The sequence below is a fragment of the Strigops habroptila genome, chromosome 1 (genome assembly GCF_004027225.2).
Source record: "Strigops habroptila isolate Jane chromosome 1, bStrHab1.2.pri, whole genome shotgun sequence".
NCBI lineage: Eukaryota > Metazoa > Chordata > Aves > Psittaciformes > Psittacidae > Strigops > Strigops habroptila.
Window position 1 is genome coordinate 134,690,132 of NC_044277.2, and position 23,760 is coordinate 134,713,891.

Genomic DNA, 23,760 nt, shown 5'->3' on the forward strand with positions numbered 1-23,760 from the left:
TATGTCGTGATCTAGAATATGACATATACCAAATGAAAACAGAGAAAGAAAAATACTGGAGTATTAGCATCCTTGAACCTGATATTGCTTTGTTTTTTTTTTTTTTGGTTTTTTTTTTTTTTTTTTTTTTTTTTTTTTTTGCAAAAGAGTGAAGCATTACTGAAAAAGAGACAGAATGCTAGAAAGGAATTCAGGATGTAATGAACCGCACTGAATAGGAAACTTGAAAAGGAGGATTAGAAATAAAAAGGGAGCAAGTCAAACCTATCAAGAGAAAGATTGGGGAAAGGGAAATAGAGAATTAAACTGTCAGGAACAATGTTAAAGTTATAAAAGATGGAAAATTGAAACAGTAAGATTTTGCAATGATTTTGTTGCAATCTGTCATCATGGCTATCTGACCTGAAAGCTTCACTTTAAAAAATAGTTATTGTTTTTCTACACTTTTGCTAAGTTTATTGATAGAGAAGCATTATCAAGGTCAACGGGTTAAGAATTTCAGAAGACTTCATTACAGTTTAAACTCTTGAAAGACAAAATCACTTGGTTCAATACAGTGAAAAGCACATTATTTTTAACATTCAATAACAAAAAAAGGTTGGTTGGTTTTTTTTGTTGTAGAAACTATCCTCAAGGTTGTTTCCTACAGTTATAATCCCTCTTCAATACCATTCTTTCTGTATTAGCATTCTAAGAGGAAAGATGAGAAGTACCCATATTTCACAATCACTTACAACACGGTTTAACATTTAAGTGGGCAGTGCACATTTAGTAATTTCTACCAAAAAGCTTATTTTTGATATTGATCTCCTTTGCTTGAAATATTTTTTTCTTAGTTATTCCATTTCTGTATCATAGAAAATATGGTATGATGCTGAGCAGCTATTTCAGGTAAAATGACTCTATTTAAGGATGTGATTGATTATAAATTGTATCTTAAAATCTGCCTAACTGTTGCTTTGCTATGGCAATTGCAGCAAAGGGACTGATCTGTCTATTCCAGTGCAATGGTTTTGCCATGCTGTTGTGGTACCAAGACATATTCATTTAAGATGCCCTAGCAAATTGCTTGACAAAAGCTCTCTCAGACTGTCAAATGAAACTCACTGAAATGGTGTCCTCTCATTCAAAATCTTTTCTGTTCTATCAAACAGAAATTTAAAATAAAACGTCTAGCATCTTAGGGGCTAATAAGAAATGTTGTTACGTACTTAAATACTAAAAGTTCTTCATAGCTGCAGGTATGTTGAGAAAGGGTGTTTCTCCTTTTTAAATTATTCTATTAATTATTAACTTCTTCATTACCAAATTGGACAGCTTTCTTTTTACCCTCGTTTTTGCTCCTCCATTGCATGCCTATTTCCTATTGCTGTTTCAGACCCATTTCATTATTTCCTTGGTCACATGCTAGAATGCAGAGTAGTGAAAAAGGGTATCCACTAATCTCCTCATCTATACAGAAAAACACTCGAAGTATGATATGATAGCATTGCCTTAACATTAAATGCCAGTCTACAGTAATTATTTGCATAAACATATCAATTTATCCTTGAAACTAATAATAAAAGTCTGTAACAATACATAGTCATAGACTGTGCATGTTCTATCAGTTGGTACACATACGGGATATGAACTTTATTCTGGTTTATTCAAGCAGACTTTTAACTTCAGCTTAACCACTGTATGCACTCATAACTCTGATGACTCAAAAGATCTCTATTTTAAGCTTTTCTCTATAGGCACAGATTCTCATATAGAAATCTCAACATCAGAATCTATCTGCTTGTAATGTCTATCATCTACTTATTTGTAATATGAGAAGACTAGCTACTTAACTCAAATTCGCCTTTACATCATTAGTTGTCTGTGGGTTTAAAGCCATCTTTACAAAATTAGAACGCAGACTTTTAAACACTAGCTCAAGCGTCAAAAGATTCTGAATATCAAAACTAATGCAAGCTTCCTCTTACAGAGGAGTGCCAGAACTGGAGTTATTTATCACTTGCAAGCATTTGTGCACCTTGGCATAATGCAGCACTGACACATTGCTGACTGTCAGACCGACTGACTATCAACATGGCTAAGTGCATCAAATAATATATACTGGACTGCCATTTTTAAAAGATAAGTAAATGGTATCCATCAAAATGCAGTTCATCAGCATCTCAGAAATTAACCCATTAACAGAAATCTTCAAAGCATGTCATAATCTGTGGGGACAGCAGCTGCAGTCAGTAATCAAAGCCATCACTGTCCATGCCTCCTGATTTGGTGCGCTCCACCAAGAAGCTTAGAGGATGACTAGAGTGCATATGATATGCCTGTTGTCTCCTCTCACACAATTTGGTTGAGAAAATGATAGATAATACATTTAGTCAGCTGAAATTGCTCCAAAAAATCACATCAGCTGGTGTGAAAGAAACAGCCCAAACAGAAAGATGCTCAAATAAACTGACACAACCAAGCCGCCAAAATATTTAACTAGAAATGACTCGCAGTGCCTGTGCCTAAAGCACAGAAGCCAAGTGGACAACCTGATACTGTGCCCCTGCCCATTCTCACTATATATTAAGTTGCCACATGAGGCGAAACACCTGTTTTATTTTTGTGAGCTTCTAAGTCTTGGAAAAAAAAAAAATTGAGTGCATGCGTTTAGTCATCTACTGCTAACACGAAATATAAATGATCAATCCCAAATGGATGCGGTTAACAATAAAAAGACAAAAAGTGGGATGTCTCAGAAATGCGCTATTCTGTTTACAGGACAGCATCAGATTCACCTCTAAGAACAATTTAAATATGGATAGCAGTGAAATGCAGATGAAAAATTTAGATCGAGTATTACAAACAGAGTCATCAAATTGTGCCACAAAACATTACCTACCACAACATGAACTGGAATGGCTGGCAGTCGATACTAATACAATTTATATATTCATGCATTTAGGAAACAAATGCTACAGCAGTAAAGAGAGGCTAGGACACAGTACACATATAAACCGTGGACAGATTTCTCTCATTAACCGCTAGGGAATGGAGTAGCTGGAGAAGCTCCTCTAATGGCAATTGGGAGTAATGGAACCAACTGTTAGAGGCTATAAAATGTAACATGTCTCTCAGAGCACATGATTTCATTGCTTCCTTCGTGAAGATTCAGACTTTATTATGTAGCTAACCCTCAAAGTCATGATTGTAAAAGGCATATGTACAAGAAAGGATTATTAAAGATTATACATGTTTGCAAAGAACAAGAACAAACAACTAGATATTAATCCATGTGCTTTGCATTGTTAATTTTTTATGCCACAAAAGGACTGGAAAGGGCAATATAAACTTTCACCTTCTACCGAAGTACTGCAAATCTGTAAGCAGTTATTTCCCAGAGCAAAATTCCACCTCAGACTGTACCACTTCTGCCACAAGAATTGGAACAAATACATTTGAACACACTGAATTCTGAAGCGCTACATTCAGAGAAACATGTCTCACAGCTTTGCTGTTGGAATAAAAATGACTATGTAGTAAGTTCATAAAATTCGTGTCTCATATGCTTTATCCTTAGTTACTGAGAATTATGTAAAAACCCAAACCCAAATAATAATTTTTACCTGTAGATAGCTTAGGCCAAGATGCCAATGCTCCGTGTCTAACAAAATATATACACGAATACACTTAAACATTTAAAGAAAATAGAAGCCTTTATGTGTATCTTGGGTGAACATCTTTTTCTTCAACAGACAGGCAAAACCACCTCTCAAACTAGTACTCCCTAATTACAGTATGCAAATACAGGTTTTGGTGCACACATGTGAACATCCAAACCCAACCAAATTCTTACTAATTTTTTTGTTAACTATAGATATTCACCCCATCGTCTATGTGAAAAACCCTGAAGTGAATCAAGCTGGAACCAAGTTTGGAGGATAACTCTTTTAAGATATAATACACTGAAAGTCTGGTCAATACCTGTAATATGGCTATGTTCTGCTGGAGCCTTCTACATACACTCCACCACACAAGTAATTTTTCAGAATTAAAAAAAGAAATAAATGTAAGCAGGGAAAGAGACAGAAAAAAAGTATTCAAAGGAAATCTTGAGCAATTGATGTGAGGGAATTGTCCCTCATGCCATGCATGAAAAACAGTTACAGGTAAGGAGTAGATGGTCCCTAGAAGGTCCCTGCAAGGAAGAGTTCTGTAGAACTAAGAACACAGAAAAGTTTTTCTTTGAAAAGAAGCAACATACTAAATACAGTGAAGTCTGTACAGCTGCACAGGAGGTCTGAGGGCAAAGACATTCCCTCTGTTTGAATACCCTGAGGTCAAGGGAAAAAAAAAAAAAAAAAAGTAAGGAAATGTAGTGATGAAGTCAGGGGGGAAAAAAAAAAAAGATGCACCCTGACCTTTGATTGACAATATATGATTAAAGTTTTGGTTTTACAGCAAATTGGTTATATTGTAAAGACTTGAAAACAATTCAAGCCTCTACAGGCTAAATGCTGCCTATATGTATTTATTTAATATGATATTTTCACAGGTTTGAGACACGCAGATGTGCCTATGAGAGGCATTCTTTCAAATGCTACACACGAACGTCACTCATACATAGGAGAATCTGTGTTTGTACATTTGGCTTTTTGATTACCAAGTGATCTTTCAACAGATAGGAACTCTCAACTGGGAGACTTTCCACAAATGCTTATGAACAAATTCTGAAGAATCTCTAAAGAATGTAAACTTATTTGAGCCTGCTTTAACCAAGTCTTTTAAGAGAAGATGCCTTTTTAGCTTCAAATTACTTCAATCATATTAAAAAACACATTTGTTTAAAAATATAATAAATACATTTTAGAGCTATATTTACCTTCTGACTGTCATGTTCAAAAGTTGAAAACCAATGTTCTGCAGTTTTCATAAGACGTGTGAACATTGCACTGAAGGAAAAAAACAGAAACTTGGTGTTAAATAATGTATTATAAGTAAGAGCAAATAAAATGTAAAGGAAGTTGCTAAAACTTACTAGGCATCGTGTTCCAGATATTCAGGATTCAAAAGAACTTTCATTTCCTCGCTGAAAAAGGCAACAGTGAACAATCCAAATGTGAATGTTTATTTTTGGTCAGCGTTCTGCATGTACTATTATGTATTTAGAAGCCAACTTTCATATAAAGTGCAAATGAGAAAACTAGCCTTTTTAATTAAAAAGAGCAACTCCATTGAACAAATGAAGTCTTTCCTTTTTATAAAGATCAAAAACAAATTAGCTGCCTTGTCTGCACTACAATGAAGTAACCATCTAATTATTCCAAATAACAAATTACTGAATGTCACAATGTATTATTTGAATATGCTTGATCTAGAATAATTGATTGCTGCACAATCTATCACTGTTTGTCCCAAACAAAAAAAAAATATGGTTACTGGTCAAATACGCAGTATCAAAACATTAATTTATTTTGTTTTAATAGCCTGTATTTTTATTGTACTTTAACAGCAATTAATCAGTGACAGCACCTCTTTTCCATCTACTTTGCTGCTTGGCTCTACTTTTTCAGTGGGGATGGAACAGAATGCTATGCATAACACATGGTTATTTTAAGGTACTTAGCACTGAAAAGCATCTTCTAGGTAATTTCAGGATATCTAATGACAGACATTGAATAAAAACACACACTTGTAAATAATCTCCTTATGCTTAACTGCCTTTGGACAATCAAGTTGAAGGGTACTAACAGAGGTTATATTATATAGTACACATAATTAAATTGGCTTTTATTCACTGCTGGACTCGAAAAAAGAATGCAAAAAGGCAAATGAAATGTCCTAAATATCACAAGTGATATAAGAAGGCAACTAGTTTATTTTTTTTCCTAAAAAACCCCCTAAAACTTTACATATAGGGCAAGAAAAAAAGCATCTGTATTTTTCGAGCGACAATCATGTGTGGTGTAATATTTTATACATTTTATACATATGTGTATAATTACATGTGTACACACACATGAAGTTTGAGTGGAACAGAGAATCAATAGCTAAACTTACTGTTACTACAAAGTCAAAGGATAGTCAGATATTGCAGCTACAACATTGAAGGTGATGAAAGAAACACCAATCACAGTAATTCATAATAAAAAAATTTGTCGACATTATTTTTTTTCTCTTTTAAGGTGTAAGGAAAGAGAGTTGGTAACATGTCTGTTCTATGAATGTAGTTCTCTAATCTGCCTCCTCTGTGCTATGACAAAACCTATACCATTTCTGGCAGTAAGAATGAGGTGAAACAGTAGGTAGGTATGTAAGCTTTTTGATTAAAGTTCTCCTAGGTTTCTTGTCTCCTCTTTTTTTGCCATCTAGTATCTGTGAAGTGGCCAGTGTCTACACTTTTAATCCCCATTTCAGAAGATATAGTATGGAAGATGAAATAAGGCCATTTCCATCAAAACATGAAAATGCGACAATTTTTTATATCAGTTTATCAATTGCAAATAAAGAATTAAGAAACGCATATTTAAAAGTTCAAGTCCAGCCAACTTATTTATTTATTAATTTTAAAGAAAGCAAATTTTCAATGCTATACAAATAAAACACAATGCTTGCCTTGGTTGTGCAGCTTCACTGGCATGTGAAAATGCTTGGTGGTCACAATGCAGGATAAAGACAATGGGAGCTAAAAGTTCATGCATACCCTAAACATAAAAGGAAGCAAAAGTTCAGTAAGATTTTCCAGTCATATAATAGTTCTTAATGCATAGCATCAGGCAGCCAGCAATATTAGATGCAGACTAAGTAAAAGAAGATTTACATTCTTAACAGAACGGTTTCATAATCAATGGCTTTTATCTTAAAGTCTGATTAAATCCAAGTGTTTATTCTTCTATAATATACAGCAGCAAGTTATTCTCCCTTTTTCTAACACAACAGAAAACAAATTGGCAATGGTAGGCAACCCTGCACCTGGCAGTTTACTCCAAGATCTATGTTCATAAATATGAATTTTATTTATGATAATTACAATCATGATCCACAGTACAAAGATCTGCAATAGGGACAAATTACAAAATTTAAAATTATTTTTTATTTGATAATGTTCCAAAACCATAGATAAAAGCGTAACAGTAGCCTTCAGAAGAGACAAGGGCAGCTATTTGGGAAATTAGAAAATGAAACTTCCATTCCTACAGACATGAGAAAGCAAATGAGTGTTTGGGGTATTTTTTAAGTTGCTATGTCAGTATTAAAAATAAACTCATTATAACATAATGCATAGGAGACCTGGTACTGTTCCATTACTAATATATGCAATCTGTATGAAGATACAGAAAAAATATAGACACATGCAGGAATCAGAAGAGAAAAAAATGGTGGATATTTGAGGACTCAGGCCAGCATTAGAAGTATGGCTGTGTCTCCCAGGCCAGTCATCGCTGCTTTTATCCAGAGCTCACCAGGAACAAAAAAGGAGTCTTGATTTGCTTTAGTTCACCCAGGGCTTGTCAATTTGTTATCAGGAGCAGAAGCAACCGCTTCAGGAAACAAGCAATCCAGTTGGCAAGCAGCAACATACTGGCAGGTAAAACAATAGCCTGCACAATGAAACCTTGTCTTCAGCAGATATTCAGCCCCTTCCCTCATATTAGACCAGGGAGAAGGAGGATTTGAGGTATCATAACTGGGGAATTTGGTTATGTCAGTGGAATTGGGCTCCCGGTGGTGGACTAGGACAGCAGGTGGGAACTATGAAAGCTACAGGTTGGGCTGGCGGGTCAGCCATACAGAAGTTGTGAGGAGAGCCCTTCAGTGATGGACGGCATGCGGTATGAAGGGTTGAGACCTGTTTGGTGGCATCTGGACACAGGGATTATTCCAAAGGGATAACTTTGGAACTCCTGACCTCAGCCCAAAACAACCAACTAGAGCTGGGGCTTGGTGCCAGGCACCCAGGTTACTCCTGCTGGGTGTCACTCTGAATGGAGTTCTTGCCCAGCTGTGCTCCAGTTCAAAGCTGCAACTCCTCCACTAAGCGGAACTGATCCTTCCAAGCTAGGAAGCCTCTCCACTTGCTTTTCCATCCCTTTCAGTGATGGACAGACATGAGCAACGAAAAGAGGTACACGCTTGTGCAGCTACCCTGCTGCTTTGCTGGTATATGATTTGATATCCCATGCAGCATTTGAGGAATATTCAGTACCAGTGAGTTAGCTTATCAGCTTCATATGTATCAAACAGACCTATTAACTACTAAAACCCTTCGAATTTTATTGGAAATAATGGGGATTTCCTTAAGTGGTCCAAACTGAGCAGAGAGGCGGATGTGGAAGCCCTGTCTAGATCATTATCTATTAGAGTGTGCAGCTAATTCCAAATTAGTGAATCTTACCTCTTCATAAGAGGAAATTCCAATACCTAGTAGTGTTCAAGGGAAAAAAAAAAAAAAAAAAAAAGAGGTTTGAAAATTTCTCTTATGTGCTACCACTTGAAATCCTAGGAAATTTAGTTTTAGATTCTTCAGGACTGAGATGACTGTTATAGCCTCAACTATAAGGTTGCAGCAATAGCAGTCAGATGACTGGGCAAAGCTAAAGACACCAAAACTACTACTATGGATGTTTTCTTTCTCTTCCTAATTTTGAACCTTTAGGGACTACTTAGAAAGATGAAGGCTAAATAGAAATTCAATTAGGAAAAAACCCAGTGTAGCCACTTCATTTCAGGAGCTGATGTAGAATTTGCAAACTGCCAACTTTAGATTTCTGAAAGTCTTGTGGTCATACCAAGAGGGAAAGGAATAGCATAGACAGGTAGATAGGCCCAAGATTAGAAAATAAATGTAAGTGGCAAAAACATTTAAATAAACTGTAAATAACCTGGGTTGTACTTTCCTACACACTCACAGCTCCCAGTTAATTAACAGCTCCATGTCTAATCTTTTATTCACCCTGATATACTAACATGAAATAAGAGAAATGGAAATGCCAAAAACTTGACTAATAAAACTACCACCTAAGCTGTAAACTTATAAGCTGAAGAAAGAGGACATAAAATAAGAATTAGTTATAAAAGATAAAAGCACATCATACATTCTTCCAACATAATAATATATCAACATTGTAATGAAGTAGAATCATAATGTGGCTGCCCACATACAAGAAAAACAAAACAAACAGATGATGAAATATCAGGATTTCAAAAAGATACCTCTGATCTTTCAGTTACAATAGTACTTCAAATGTTTAGAGATTTTTAGCTTGGCAAGAAAACCTACCAGTGTAATATGCATACACTTATTTTTTCAGTGCTGCAGTTTACTAAAACTCTTTAGTGTTAATAAATAAGTTGACAGAGTTCAGATGATTTTATGACACTTCCCAGCTACAACAAAATATTGATTTCATAATACAGTCTACGGTTTAAAAAGAAAACCAGAAATATAGCACTTTAGAATGAAAAGTGAATCAATGCATTTCAAAATTCTATTGACATCTCTAAGGGCAATCAAATCATGAGTGAACAATAGTTAGCCTAGTGATTTAGCTTAATTGTCACTATTTCTTTTCAGTATAACTAGGACCAGAATTTTGGCATCAATCTTAGACAAAATGCTAAGAGTAATTTTTACATATTCTTAAGTACAATATACTATTCTCTTTAGATTTTATATTTACAGCTACTATTTAAAAATTCAATGATCCCTGTGAGGATTCTGTCTTTAAAATCTCTAATACAGCTTCACAACATTCTACTCCATTTGACTAGGGACAGAAATATCTTTTTCCACATCAAATAAAATGTTACTTCATACTGGTCAAGAAAACCCAAACCCTACTACAAAGACAACTTCACGCATATATGCATATTAAACAAACATTATTGATTGCTGCTTGTAAGACTATATGGCTGATGCTATGTAATAATTTTAATGAAATGTTGCAAACTGCAGATGTACTTTATTTACATTTATAAGTATGCAAATTGTCAAGGAACCACAACTTTTTCCAAATATTTTGAAAGGGAAACATTGGGTCCTATATAGATGCTGACAGACAGAAGTATAAGTTTTCATTTACTGAATAAGTGTTATAATTCTAATATCAAATGTAGCTCTTGCATGTGGCCATACAAATGAGACAGAGGAATTCTCATAGAGAACAACAGGACCAGTCTCATGATGAATACTGAATATGAAGACAAAGTCCTTAACTTAGACTTTGTATTCAGGTCACTGTGGAGAGAGCAGCTTGGAGGTGATCTGTTATCAATGAATTAATGGTAACCTTCATTATTTTCAACAAAATATGCTGGACTTATATGTAGTGGAAATTATTATGGGAATTGGGGCTTGAGTCAATGGTAAAAACAGAACCAATAAAAACAGTAGTACAGGAAGACTGACTGCAAGATAGGTAATTGCCAAAAGAAGGAAAAAAACCATCTCATGTCGCCATCACAAACTCTATTTCCTATTAGCCAATTCAGAGAACGGTACTGATGGATACAAAACAAACGTTACCTGAAAAGAGGGACATGGCGACAAAAAAGCAGGATTGTTACTAATAAGCTAAGAGGAGCACTAATTAATAAAACAAACCCTTTTAAAAGGAGGTAAGAAAAAATAAAACCTCCTAATAAAAGTGACACATGCCCACAAAAAGAGAGGAAAACCACAGCCATTTGCCATTTTGTGGACTTGGCACAGCACCACAAGACTTTGGGTGATACCCTGAACACACTTCAGAGAGATTAAATCAACAGTCTTTCATGATCCAGATTTATTTCATTTTCTGCACTTAACCTTTCCCCTTACTCTTATGGCAACCACTTCCTGGAATTACTGCACTACTCATGAACACCAGTTGAAAACAGAGGTAAAGAAGTTTTCTTTGTCAACAGCCTGTAGGCTTGCAAAATTGAACCTGTTCTTTTATCTGCCTATGTTCATTTAGCCCACCAAGCAGTCTTTATTAAAGCTGAGGCATCAGGCAGTCAAAGTTCATTAATACCATTTATATAATCTCTGCAGTTTCAATTAACTCAGCAAGACATTCTACTACATGATAACAGTCTCATTAATTCAATAAAATCCCATAACTATTAACAATATGGTCTATGTTAAACGGGGTGTCACCTAGTAGAAAATAACAGCTTTAACAGCTTGTGATGAAACACAGGGCTTTTTTTTTTTTTTTTTTAATTTGATCTGGTTAAATATTCTATTCTTATGTAGAAAGGTATGATTTCTTGGTAAGGAGTCAAGAGGATTTTAAATATGAGCAGAGGGTAATTAAGTCCTTTTAAGTCATATCAAAGAGTAAAATAATACTTCTTGTTCAATAAATGATAGACTACATTAGCTGGAATGTGTTCTTCCATTTTCCCATCATCAGTACTCTGGACTATATTCACTAGAAAGGGAAGACTGAATACTGCTGAAGTGTTTTCTTTAGCAGTGCCCTTCAAAATACAACTCACAAATCTCATTCTTGTTCTCATGCAAGACTACTGCTTGCTCATAGTCTATCAAAAATGAGAAATAACTATCTGACAGATATTTCATATGTTTGATAACTATATATTTGATTTTTGATATAAGCTGTAAGATAGTTCTTCAAAAGTAACTGTTCCTTCAACTTATATGCATCTTTCTTTTTTCTCACAAAACACCACTAATTTCCTGCTTGAGGACAGAGTGGTCACAGACCATGCCTGAAAGCATACAGTGTCTTCTAAAAATCTTCACATTTACTGAACCTCTGTATTTTTGTCATGAAAAATTTTTTGTCTACCTACAATTTGCTGCTCTACAGTTTATCGCTTGTCAGTGTACACAGAGTATCCCTCAGTTTGTCAGTTTTTACTCACCCTACAGGTAGTAGCCTGAAGAAACAAATACAAATATACTTATGTATACTCTGCATATTGGTCTTGCTATATTAATTTGGTATCAAGCTTATCCTCACTTCAAAACCTTCAGAACAAATGTTGAATTAAATTATCCTGCATCCCATATGGATGCACAGTTAGTACAGCTTTAAGGTTTTCTTTACCATTTTAACAAAAATGGTTCAAGCAGGCTCTCCTTCAGGTAACACTGTAAAAGTGGTATTTGTAGCACCCTTATCCTTCAGTCAAGAGGAATTTGTCAGCTGTATTGTATTTGGATGCTACAGGGTTAGATAAAAGATCTATTCACTGCATGGCTTTAGGACTTTGAGGAATAACTCAAATATTATGTAAAAGTTAAAATAGTAATGCCTAAATTTCAGAAGTAACTTTTTTGTTTATTCAGTACCATTTTAAATCCTGCTGCATATTTTCTTTCTTTGTCTACGCAGCGAAAGCCTTTCTGTTTTTTTTTCTTAACCTACACTGAAGAAAAAGGTGCTGTTTATAAATAACTTTGAAGCTAGACAACTTAGCAACCTTAAAGAAAACAATTTGAGGGACTGTGTTATGAGGAAAAAGCATATGTTTTTCAATGAGCTTACTTTTCTTACTATCCAGCTGACAAGCAGCTCTTTGATTACGTTAGCATTATGATACAACTTCAGATACAACGGAACTACATTATTGCCAAACTGTATAGAAAATGTTGAGTCAATGAATGCCACCTGTACAGTACTTTCATTACCTGCTTATAAAGCAACTGTTCATTTTCTCTGGCGTAGCAGAACAGAACATCTGTAAGAATTTTCCTCACATTCTCTTGCTGGAAATACTGCATTTCAGGAAAGCTGAAAACGAAGAAATACAGCGAAAATAAACAATATAGCGCACAGAATCTCAGTCGCTGGTCTTGTAGAAATGGTTTTAGGTAAGACAGCACCTTCCCTTGTCTGCTTTCGCACTGCTCTGTGAATTGTGGATGCTGATGGGGCAAGAATACTTTGAAAGAAGTATTAAATTTGTTTTGCAGCCAAAATTCTGAACCACATTCTTTAATATACATCAGTCCACTATATACAGAGGATGATGGTATCACCAGTTATATTTAAATAAGCAATCCCTTTTAATATTGTGAAAGCTAGAGATCTGCAAGTACAATGGCAGACTGTTTTAATCAACTTCTTACAAACATCCAATCCACTGAAAATAACTTGAAGAATCTAATAAAAATAAAACAATGAACTATATGAGAATGTTCCTGCCTGAAGAATCAGGTTCCTTTGACTCTCAGTGTAATGAAAATAAGTTGAGTTGATACAGAATGAAAGAAAATAGAATGAGAGGCAATGACTGAAGCAAAAATCTACCCACTTCCTGCAGACAGACTCCTAGCATCAAGCCTAGCAGTCCAAACCATTCTGGTTCCAGGTGGCACAGCATCCCAATAGCAACACCAAGACTGTGCTCCATCAATTACCAAGTCCTTCACCAGTAAATCTAAAACTTGCTAGGTATGCTTAGAAAAGGAGCATGATTGAAAAATCCAAGCCACAACTTCTCCCCTCAGAAGAACTATTCCATTAAAACTAAACCATCTGCAAACAGTTACCCACTGATTAATTTCATTCATTTACTGGAAAAATAAGCACCGAAAATCAATTCTCCATAGATAAACCCCATACTTTTTATGACATCCTCCCGTTTTTTTAATCTGTGTTAAGCTGGCAACTGTAACTGCATCATCAGTCTGCCCTGCAGTGTCACTAATAGTGCTTAGCCCTCTTCTTCATTTTTCTCAAGATAAAAGTCAGGCAAAGGAAAAGTGTAAGAGCGAGCTACAATAAGCTAAGGACGTTCGTAAACTTTCCAGCTAAACTGGAAAAAAATGGAAGAAAGAAGAGCATGTCAGAAGAAGCATATACACAAGTGTTCAATATTTCATGAAACTTTGAACAATAATTAGCATTTTAATGACAGTATCTCATAATCAACATGAAAGCCAGTATCCTAAACTCCAATATATCTTACTGGCATCTTTTGTGCTGCAGCATAATTAGGCATTTCACTGTCTTTAGTACCAATCTCAAATAAATTTTACAGTCACGAAATCATTTGATACTCTGGTGAATATCCTTTAGAGAAACAGAATGAAGTGGACTTAGTGTCAGAATAAGTGAAAAAAATGCTGGGAAATCCCTTTACCTGCATATAACCCAGGAAAATGTAACTATTTACAATCTGTAACTATTCTGGAGCAACCTTCACCTGTGCATCCTGCTCCTTGACTGCTGGATGTAGGAAATAAGGTGATTGTGCAGGCCATATCTTAATGAATAAGTGCACAAACAAATGTGGGGTTTTTTTTCATGGTTACTGAAGAAGTAACTAGATGGAAAAAAATGTTTAATAAAGCAGCCACCCCAAACCACATCCAGCTACACGGAGCAATAACAAAACCAAAAAATCTGGAAAGGTAGGATACTAAAAAGAAAGGAAAAGATCAAGTTGGACAAAGAAAAACAGAAGATTACTTAAAAAGACAACACAGTAGGCCTCAGGTTAGATTGCTGAAATAAAGGCTATAGTATTGTCAGTTTTGAAATGAAATCAAATGGACTGTAGATAAGTTTTCTTCAAGCAAATTTTCTTTTTTCTTCTTCCCAAGTCTAAGCTACAATGATAAACTTTAGACCAGTTATATTAAGGCTGTTGTAAAGCCTATCACAGAGAAACAATATAGGGAATTCTAATAAATTACTTCAGATATAACAATTAGTGTTAATAATTACTGTAGTCATCTCACAGAGGTGATGACAGGTAAGCACAGAAACATAACTAATTAAGGCTAGAAAGGTGCTTTGAAGTCCTTGGATGAAGGACCTGAATTAAGAGCCAGGGCAGAGGAGACACCATGGCTTAAACGTAGCAAGGCTGAAGTCCTGTGGAAGGCATTGGGAGGAAAGGTGTAACGTTTTCCTGGCACCTGGCGGAGGTAATGATAGACCAACATTTGGAAACTTGTATGCACTTGTACTAATCATATTACTGTAAAGGAAGGACACAGCTGAGACCAAAAGTGCATTACGGCAGATGGCAATCGACATAATTTAGAGGTTTGAAGAGATTATTTCTGAAGGACTGTTATTCAGGCCTGCCCTAAGAAGTTTAGGGAGAGAAGACTAACAAAGAAAATTCAAAAATACACAGACATATCTGTGAGGATCTAGCAATACCAGAGATTGTTACAGGAAGGATAATAATGAACTCAGGAATAAGCTGGCTGAAGTATTAATTATAGTAAATGTAAATACAAGAGATCATGAAGGAACTATCAGTTCAGGATGGATTTTTATTGAGAACGTCATTTTATGATTAAAGCACTGCTTTAGAAACACAGTATCCTCAAATCAGGCAAGGTAAGAAGACTTCTCATGAGCACTGGAATATTACATTTAATTACATTTCTGACAAAGACTACGCAAAGACATGGGAATTCTGCTAGACTGTTTTACCACAACCGCTACAATTAAATAAAAGTTCATTCAAGTCCCTGCTCTCTGAAAGCAAACACCATTGTGAGTTAGTTATCATTTTCTAAAACATTCCTTTAGCCCATTTAGGGTCCCCTATACCAGAGGCAGACAGACTTTGACACAGAAGAAACTCAGGCTGTCAACCAAACAAAAGGATGCACAGATACTTTATGAAATAAATTTGGTGGCAGACAGAAATGAGGCTCTTAAACCCAGCCATGGAGTGACCATTTTTTCTTTCATGAACAAATTCCATTCCCTGCCATTCCCTGTTAGTCAGCTGGAATGGGGAAAGCTACTAAACCAGAAAAAACACAAGATGCTCCTGCAACTGCAAAGGTTTGGTAAAGGATAATAACCCCCCACTCCTTCCCCGTTGCTCACTTTTTTCTTGACAAGGAATAAATTGGTGTATAAAGACAGATCTTCCTTCCAGCAGTCCCTCCTTTTTACATAGAAACTAGATTTTGTCTCCTGTGTTTATACTTAATGGATTGCTGTTTCTTCCCATCACTTCCACATGTTTAGGAAGAATGCAGCTGCCTTCCTCACTACCTTTTTTATAGGTGGGTTTTGGTTTTGGGTTTTTTGTTATTTGGGAGATGGACTTTGAAACAGCAGCACCCACCACTACTCATCTCCACAGTTTCCACTGTCCTAAATTGTGACTGTTATTCCTGCAGCAAAAACTAGGCAGACCAATACATAAAAATACTAGTACAGAAGAAAAGAAATCCACTTGATTAGTCCACTGGGAATGCTCCCTAAGCATTTGGTTTTGAAAATACTGCAAAGAGAAAGAGGGTAATAAAATCTAGCCATTTATAATGCTAGATGTACAAGGAGATGCCAGCAAGCAGACTGGTGTTTTGTTTTGACTGGTAGCTAGATGCTCTTGCATCTGCCAATCTTCTGATTTCTCCATTTCTGGAGAATGTTTTCAAAAATTCTTCTTTATCACTTAGCTTCTTAATCATCTCAAAATAAATCTGCATTGTTTCTTGGTACATCTTTTGACTGACAGTAATTAATCACATCATTCTTAAGTCTGTTATGAGTTACTATGGTGCTAGTTCATGCACCTTCCTTTTTAGTAGAACAACAGAATGCAGTATTATAGTTATAATTTGGTTGGTGCTGCTATCTACATTTAAAGTAAGGCTTTTGCTTAATTTATAGCAAACCTCTCTTACTCTTATTTTTAGAAGCTTCTCGCTTACATAGAAAGAGATGGTGTTTGGTTCCAGCTCAAATGTACGTGTTTCTAGATGGCCGAAGGAAAATCCATCCTGAACCTCCCAACTCCCATAAAAAAAAAGTCAGGTGATTAATCAGAAATGTTGATAACTAGTGAGTTAGGACTAACTCAACCAAATCCTTCCCTACTTCCCTTGTAAATATTGGAAATTCTTATTATGCAGCCAGCAAAAAATTGTATTTAGACATTATGGCTTGTGTCACCTGACTTTAGGTGACTACAGCTCAGTTAGGTTCAGGTGACCTAGAAACCTTTTATAATTACTGAAGAAAAACATACTACTCTACAGTGTGATTTATCAGACTTTAATATTAGACATTTACTTTAGGAAGAGGTGATTTGTGTCCTAGAATTCTTCAGGTATATAGACTCTAAAGGATTATTAACCCTAATCTAATTATTAGGTGAGATAAGGATTCACAAAATGCATATGAACACATACACACACACACAAACTTTATCACAGTTCCCTTTAGGTAACAAAATTCTGAAATTTAAAACAATTTCAACCAATACCAAGTTTAAAAGCATATTTCTACCCATTTTTTCCCACTTATTAAGATTATACTTCAGAGAAATCTAATAAAGACATTACAAAGTTAAATTTTTAACTGCTTTGATTTGTAGAAGTTTGCTACTCTGTGCAATTAGTGTTACTTTCTACAGCATTATTTACTTGATGCTGTTGGATGATGGAGTACCAAACTGGGTGACAAAGAATATAAAAATATTCCTTAAATAAGAAACAGAAGCTAGAATGTAATGATTATATAACTGAATATAATACTAAATTATTTTAACCTTTCATAAAAAGCATTGTAAGTTAACGACAAATTTTTATTTGTAGTGCCAGAAATTTATTTAAAGAATGGAAATGAAAAGGACAAGATGTAATAGAGGGTACTTACATTCCAAAGCCAAGGAATGTAGAACTTACTGCTTCTTAACACTGATAGTTTACAAACAGATTCATATGTATACATAAACCGCGTGCTATGTTTTATGATTAGGCAAACAACAAGTGTCTATATAAATACATGTAGTTTATCAAATAAATTCATGTTGATTTGATACTTAATTTTGCTCCTTCTTTGTCTGACTTATTTTGATATTGATGACACAATGTATGCTGCTATTGTTTCAAGTAGACATTATTTTGTATAAATACATAAATGGAAATGTCTTTAGTCACTATTACTGATATTAGTGAATATTACTCACTCTGGTGCTTGCCATGGACTTAGTCTATACATATATATTTTTAAATAATAGTCTTACATCCAACATAAGCCCCATACAACTTTTCATTCTCCAATTATAGTTTAGATACGTATATATTTTAATCTTAGAACATCCTGATCTGTTTCCTTTAACAAACAAAAAATACCATCTGTTGTGAGAATGCACATGAAAGCATAGTCAGATTTTAATTATACATCTCATGGCAAAATGCATTCAAGGATGGGTCTAGGGACGGACACATAAAATATTCCAAAATCAGACAGCAATGATTTCTTCTGCATGACTTGGTTTCTGTAAATGAAAATGTGTGAGCTTGGGATTTGTAAAATCTATGACTATCACCATTTTTTTCAAGTTATAAGGAAAAATATTTGCAATACAGTAAAATTTCACATGGTAGCAAACCAGTAATTGAATTTAATTAGATTTACACATCAGTCAATGCTTCCACTCTGAAAAGAAATGTTTTCAGGAACTGAGTGTTCTAACTCAAACAAGTTCCTCAACAGGAATGACCTAAGGGCCAAGAAGATGAAAACATAATCACAGTAATATTAGGACAAATTTTAAAAGGCATATGTGACAAATAACACTAGAAAAGTGAGAAATAAAAATAGAAAAGCTTAACTTCTCTAGATGAGTGACATTTCCCTTACTAATTACAAACTGTTTATTTTTTAATTATTGATTGTGAAGAATTAAAGAAAATAATCTGTTCGATCTTTTATTATGATCATAATTTAGCTAAAAGACCTTTCAGTTTGTCTTACTTTCTCTTTGCTTCATATGGAAAACTCTACGTTAAATTTCACATAGTAGTACATTTCTTAATATCTTAATTTAGAAGAGCTTTTCTTCAATGATACCAATAAATCTCCAGGGTTTAATGTTTAACTCAATTTTCCTGTTTTTCGTTCCAAGAAAGCTGTATTTTTATACATTTAGTGTATGTTTCCACACATTCATGTTCAACAGTCCTGACATTTACACTAACCAAAGTCAAGAAAACACAATATAATGTATACCACATAAAAATGCAGAATCTAAATTTATATACAGAAATATCTTTAAAGATCTACATACGTTCTTGTCACATCTTGTTCAATCATTGCTCGAAGCTCTTTATCCTGGAAAAATTTATTCCAAAGACTCTGAAATAAGGAAAAGTAATTGTATGAAATAGAGACTCTTACTAATACTTCAGGCTTATATACTACATCAGCAGAGTATTGTACAAATATTAACCAATTAATCCTCAAAATTCCTGGTAGAGTGGTATATCAGTTTTGGCATATACGTCGGTGACCAGCCCAAAGAATCTGAGAAAGTCAGTTTAGATCAGAGATGAAAACATTCAAGTTCCTGGATCCTTGTTCTCAGCTCACTCCATTTGCTCACTGGAGGGTTGGTCTGTGAGTTAGTTGTAAGGGGTCTATGAAGAATATTTAGAATATTAAAACTTACCAGAACCAGCAGCTCAACCGAAAAAAATTCAATAGTACACTCATGGAAAAAGGTCTGTATTATCGTACTGTACTATGTTCCTCCTATGAATGTATGTGCTTTAAATGGAAGCTCCTATAATTTCCATAGTAAGAAATTGTTTGGAATTAAGCTAGTTTGTCTTAGTGGAGGCATATGAAAATGACATAATTCTAATGGTACACATACACAGGGCAGATTGAGACTAGCCATTCTAAAAAAAGTTCTGATAGGGAAAACCAGGATATTTAAAGCTCACTGTTGACACTAAATAAATAAATAAATAAGTAAAAGAGTTCAAAGTAGGTTTAGTTTCTTCTGTATGTGTGCTTATGATGACTTCCATTCTGTTTCTTTGGTTTCCTTGCCTTGTTTATTAATCTTTTGCAAAAGCTAACCTGAAAGAAGTCAGCAAATGTTGTTATTTGTGTACTCCAGAAAAAAGTATTGCAAAGCCTATTCTTTATTGTAATGGGATGGTAGCTTGGGCATATTGATCAAAATATTGAACTAAATCTATAGCAGACTTCTAATGCAGGGTAGTTTTCAGACAGCAGCAGCACCAGTGAATGCAATACCGTACAAAAAGAGCTGATACAATACTTCCAGAATTTCTTGCTCCCCTGTAAACAATTCATTGCCATGGTGGCTTATGCTCCACAGAAAGAAAAGAGAAAGTAACTTAGTGTTATCCAGCAGAAGGAAGGTAAAATAACAAAAAGGAAGAAAATGTTAATTAGCTTCTATATTTGTGCTACAAACTATGAACACCCCCCCCAAACTTTAATTGTATTTATATCTTCAACAATGTCTTACATAAAACTAGTATCTTTTTAACTCACAGCTCTTTTCATGCAGCTAGATCAGATTTTGAAACTTCCCTGTCCATGCTCCCACCCCAGTCCACCAGAGAAAAGCATAAAGGAACCAAAATCTGCATGTGAAGATGAAGCAAAACCCAGGACACCGAAAGGGTAAAACGTTAAGTCACTGCAGAGGCTCAAAGGCACTTTGCTCTCCATTCCTATGTCTGATTTGGCCTGTGGCTTTGTTTTATAGATGAATCCCCTGCCACATACTCTGACGTGTCAACACTTGTCTTCTACCTCTAAATGACATCATAGGCAGAAAGAAGGTGGAGCCACTGTGTATGATCCCAAACTAAAGCAGAAATACTTTGAATCGTTCATATTTGACACAACTTTCTGTCCAGCTAGATGCAAGAATGGTTTGATGGCATGCACAGTCATACCTGCTGCAAAGCCACCAACATGCCTATCAACACTATGTCTCGACAAGAAAATCTTTCTCCTTCTACATTAAATATGAAGCAGAGTACCATACTACAAACAAAATATGGGCTTCTGTTTGCGAACAAAATGGAAGTATAAGTAGTATCACCAATGATATCTGTGACAGTCTTTCCACGTGTAAATCTCTTAATGCAACCAAAGAAATTATTTTCATGGTATTAAGTTGCCCCTTAAGTTTGATTTAAAAAAAAAAAAAGGTAACATGATTAACAGAAAAGCTTCAAAATACTTAAGAGCTTTTCAGGTATTAGAAAATGCAGTAGAAAAACAGCATAAACAAAAAAAAAACAACCAACCAACCAAAAAAAAGTTGCCTAAAATGCCTAAAATTAAGCCCCCAAATCTATATTAGCCGTACTCAAAGTGTCATGACTTTGAAAATACCAAGCTACTTGGAGATCCCACTAATTTCAATGAGTTGGATGCTCTGCACTTAATGACAGTCAGGCCAAAAACTTTTACCACGTATTTAGTATTTCTTTAAAATCTGGATCTTTCAATTTGAAGCTGGCTGCTTTTTGATTAGAAAAGAAACTTATTTCACTCAATGATAAAGGAAAAGAATTAAAAACATTGGAAGAAATGCCTATCTTTCAGCCTGGTACTTTAAACATTAACTTAGCACATATACAACTCAAGACGCAGAACAATTCAATTTTTGCTGGAGAAAAGCTTCCAAGGCTGAATGATCCTCCAGAAGAGGGTTCTTCAGTATTTTTTGTTAACAGCATTCCCTTCATATTGACTGTTTAAACACTCCTTCAACTAGAGCCATTTTACATATAAAATGAAAACACATAGCAGTAAAAAGGCACATCAGTTAAAGAAAACATGCTGTGAAACCGGACTTGAGTCCAGCACTTTTTTTTTTGTTCATCACAACCTCCCTGAAAAATCAGAATATTAACCTGGAAATGAGCATTTCTGGTTGTTCAGCTGAGCCTGTGAACCAATTGTTAACACAAGTCGGTCTGGAAATTTAAGAGGGAGAATTTAGCACCTGCCATTTTGCTTTCCTCAGCAAGAACTCAACTTGTGTCAGATTGATGACAATGATAATGTTAGCAGCACCTGTGTTGATAGAAACAAGGGTCAACTCACCCCCTCATCCTGAGACAGTGGGTTGTTGATTATCAGATCTTGCTGTCCCGCTTTCCGAGGGTTTGTAATATGCTGGGTTAAAAGAGAAAAAAATCAAATCCTCTTCTGCTATACTACAAGTATTCATATCTAAGTCAAAGTATGAGAGTAGTGAACTTATTTTGTGCCAACTTACAATTTCTTTGATCTTATTGTAAGATGTTCTTAAGTCTGAAGTGGTTTTAATCCATTGACTTCTGTCTTGGGGTAGAACCTCTAGAAATAACTACCAATAAAACAAAATGAATCCATTAAGTTTCATAAATTTAACAGGCCTTTTCATATAAATCCTACCAGACAGCATAAACAATCTCAGCAAGGAGAAGCAAGTGCTCTACACATAAGTAGAAAGCAAAGACCTATGAGATACTCCTGGCTTTAGTATTTTCCAGTCGATAAATAAGAAGGTAGAAATAGTAGCAGTTCTACTACACAAAATAAAGCATTAAAGACAACTGAAGCCACAAACACAAGCTTTGTAAACTGTCACAACTTCGGAAGAGTTGATTCAGACTTCCAAGGCAGAAAGAAAATGCGAAGAGATGCAAATAGATACAAAACTAGAAGCTATTTACAGAACACTGATGACCTAACGCAACCTGCTTAAAATCAAGCATGAATGCAGAGCAGAAACTAAGCACTCAGAGATATACTCTACATAAGGAATGTGGAAAGGAAAAATCTTAATCTATAAAAATGAAACATATTTTAGAATTCTGCAAGATAATTAAGAGAGTAAATTTTGCAAGAAGTCTTTAAGAATACCTACATCTCAGTTCTTTCATATTTCTGTTTAAAAATGGTTAGAATATATTGGAAAATAGTATTTAATTGCATATAAAGTAAGGAAAAAAACCCCAGAGAATTTTCCTGCTTTTAAAACATTTTTATTTACACATTATAAAGTGTTAAGAAACAGTAAATACTGACAAAAAGAGTCATCCCTAAATTACTAAAAATATTTCAGAACTTAACAAAAACATAGAAAATATTTTCAAAACAGGCAGTCTAAACCAGAGCCCTAACCCATGTCTGGACATGAAAATAAAATCAACCTTATTTCTAAAATAAAACCATTCCTTAACTTTATTAGTGGACAGTGAAGGACTTGATACTTTTGTTTGTTCAGCGGTTTGAGTTATGGCCTCCTAATTTAGAGGCTCAAGAAGAAGCAGGCTGGTAAAATAATGATTGTGGCATACATTCATCTGGCCTCCTGAAGAAAGTATTTTCATTAACTTCAAATTTGTTCAATGCTACATACATTTCAAATTTCAAATTTCTTTCATTCATATACAGAGTATTTTCATTTTGTTTTTATAGGTCTTTATGCCAAAGTGAAGCTTGAGAAATTCCAAGTGAGGTAATTTGAATTATCAGTGCTAACATACAGTAACTCTACTAGGGAAAATGTTCTCTACTGTCATAGTTAGTGTAGAAGAGAAGACCTGATGCCAGTGCAACAAAATTATTTTGGACTTTATATAGCATCAAAGTATTACTTTGCTTTCTTTCTCTCTTCCTTCTCCTGCAACTTTAAAAAATACAGTAAGAGACCTCTGAGGACCTGCTGTGTTTTAATACTGGAAGATCTGGCTTCCCTCTCTATTCAGTCTTCATTTTCTCATTTCACTGGGAAAAGCTGCTAGCAGAAGCATCAGACTGATTTTAAAGGAGTCCCAAGTTCCACACAACATAAATTTTGAGACTAACTTCATTTTTATTTCCAGTGCACAACTTCACTGCAGAGAGACTCAGAGGAGATGGTGTGTGGCACTCAATCCTAAACATGCCACCCAGCACAAGGATATTCTTTCCTAGGAATATTTTGCTATGACCTGCAATTCAGCTTTAAGGCAACTCAATATGATTAGAAAATGTCCTATGAATTATAAAAATGAGTAGGAAAACA

The 23,760-nt window shown here is 34.9% G+C and overlaps 1 protein-coding gene across 6 annotated transcripts in view; it reads right to left on the reverse strand.

Moving 5' to 3' along the window:
* TBC1D5 (TBC1 domain family member 5) overlaps positions 1 to 23,760 on the reverse strand; it is a 319,489-nt gene that overhangs the window by 124,109 nt on the left and 171,620 nt on the right. For all 6 annotated transcript variants that reach the window (XM_030478214.1, XM_030478248.2, XM_030478230.2 and 3 more), the window contains 7 exons: positions 21,985 to 22,074; positions 21,810 to 21,881; positions 18,997 to 19,064; positions 12,626 to 12,728; positions 6,598 to 6,686; positions 5,021 to 5,071; positions 4,865 to 4,934 (listed from right to left, as the gene is read on the reverse strand). In XM_030478214.1, the coding sequence (XP_030334074.1) occupies positions 4,865 to 4,934; positions 5,021 to 5,071; positions 6,598 to 6,686; positions 12,626 to 12,728; positions 18,997 to 19,064; positions 21,810 to 21,881; positions 21,985 to 22,074 (543 nt within the window). The remainder of the gene's footprint in view (positions 1 to 4,864; positions 4,935 to 5,020; positions 5,072 to 6,597; positions 6,687 to 12,625; positions 12,729 to 18,996; positions 19,065 to 21,809; positions 21,882 to 21,984; positions 22,075 to 23,760) is intronic.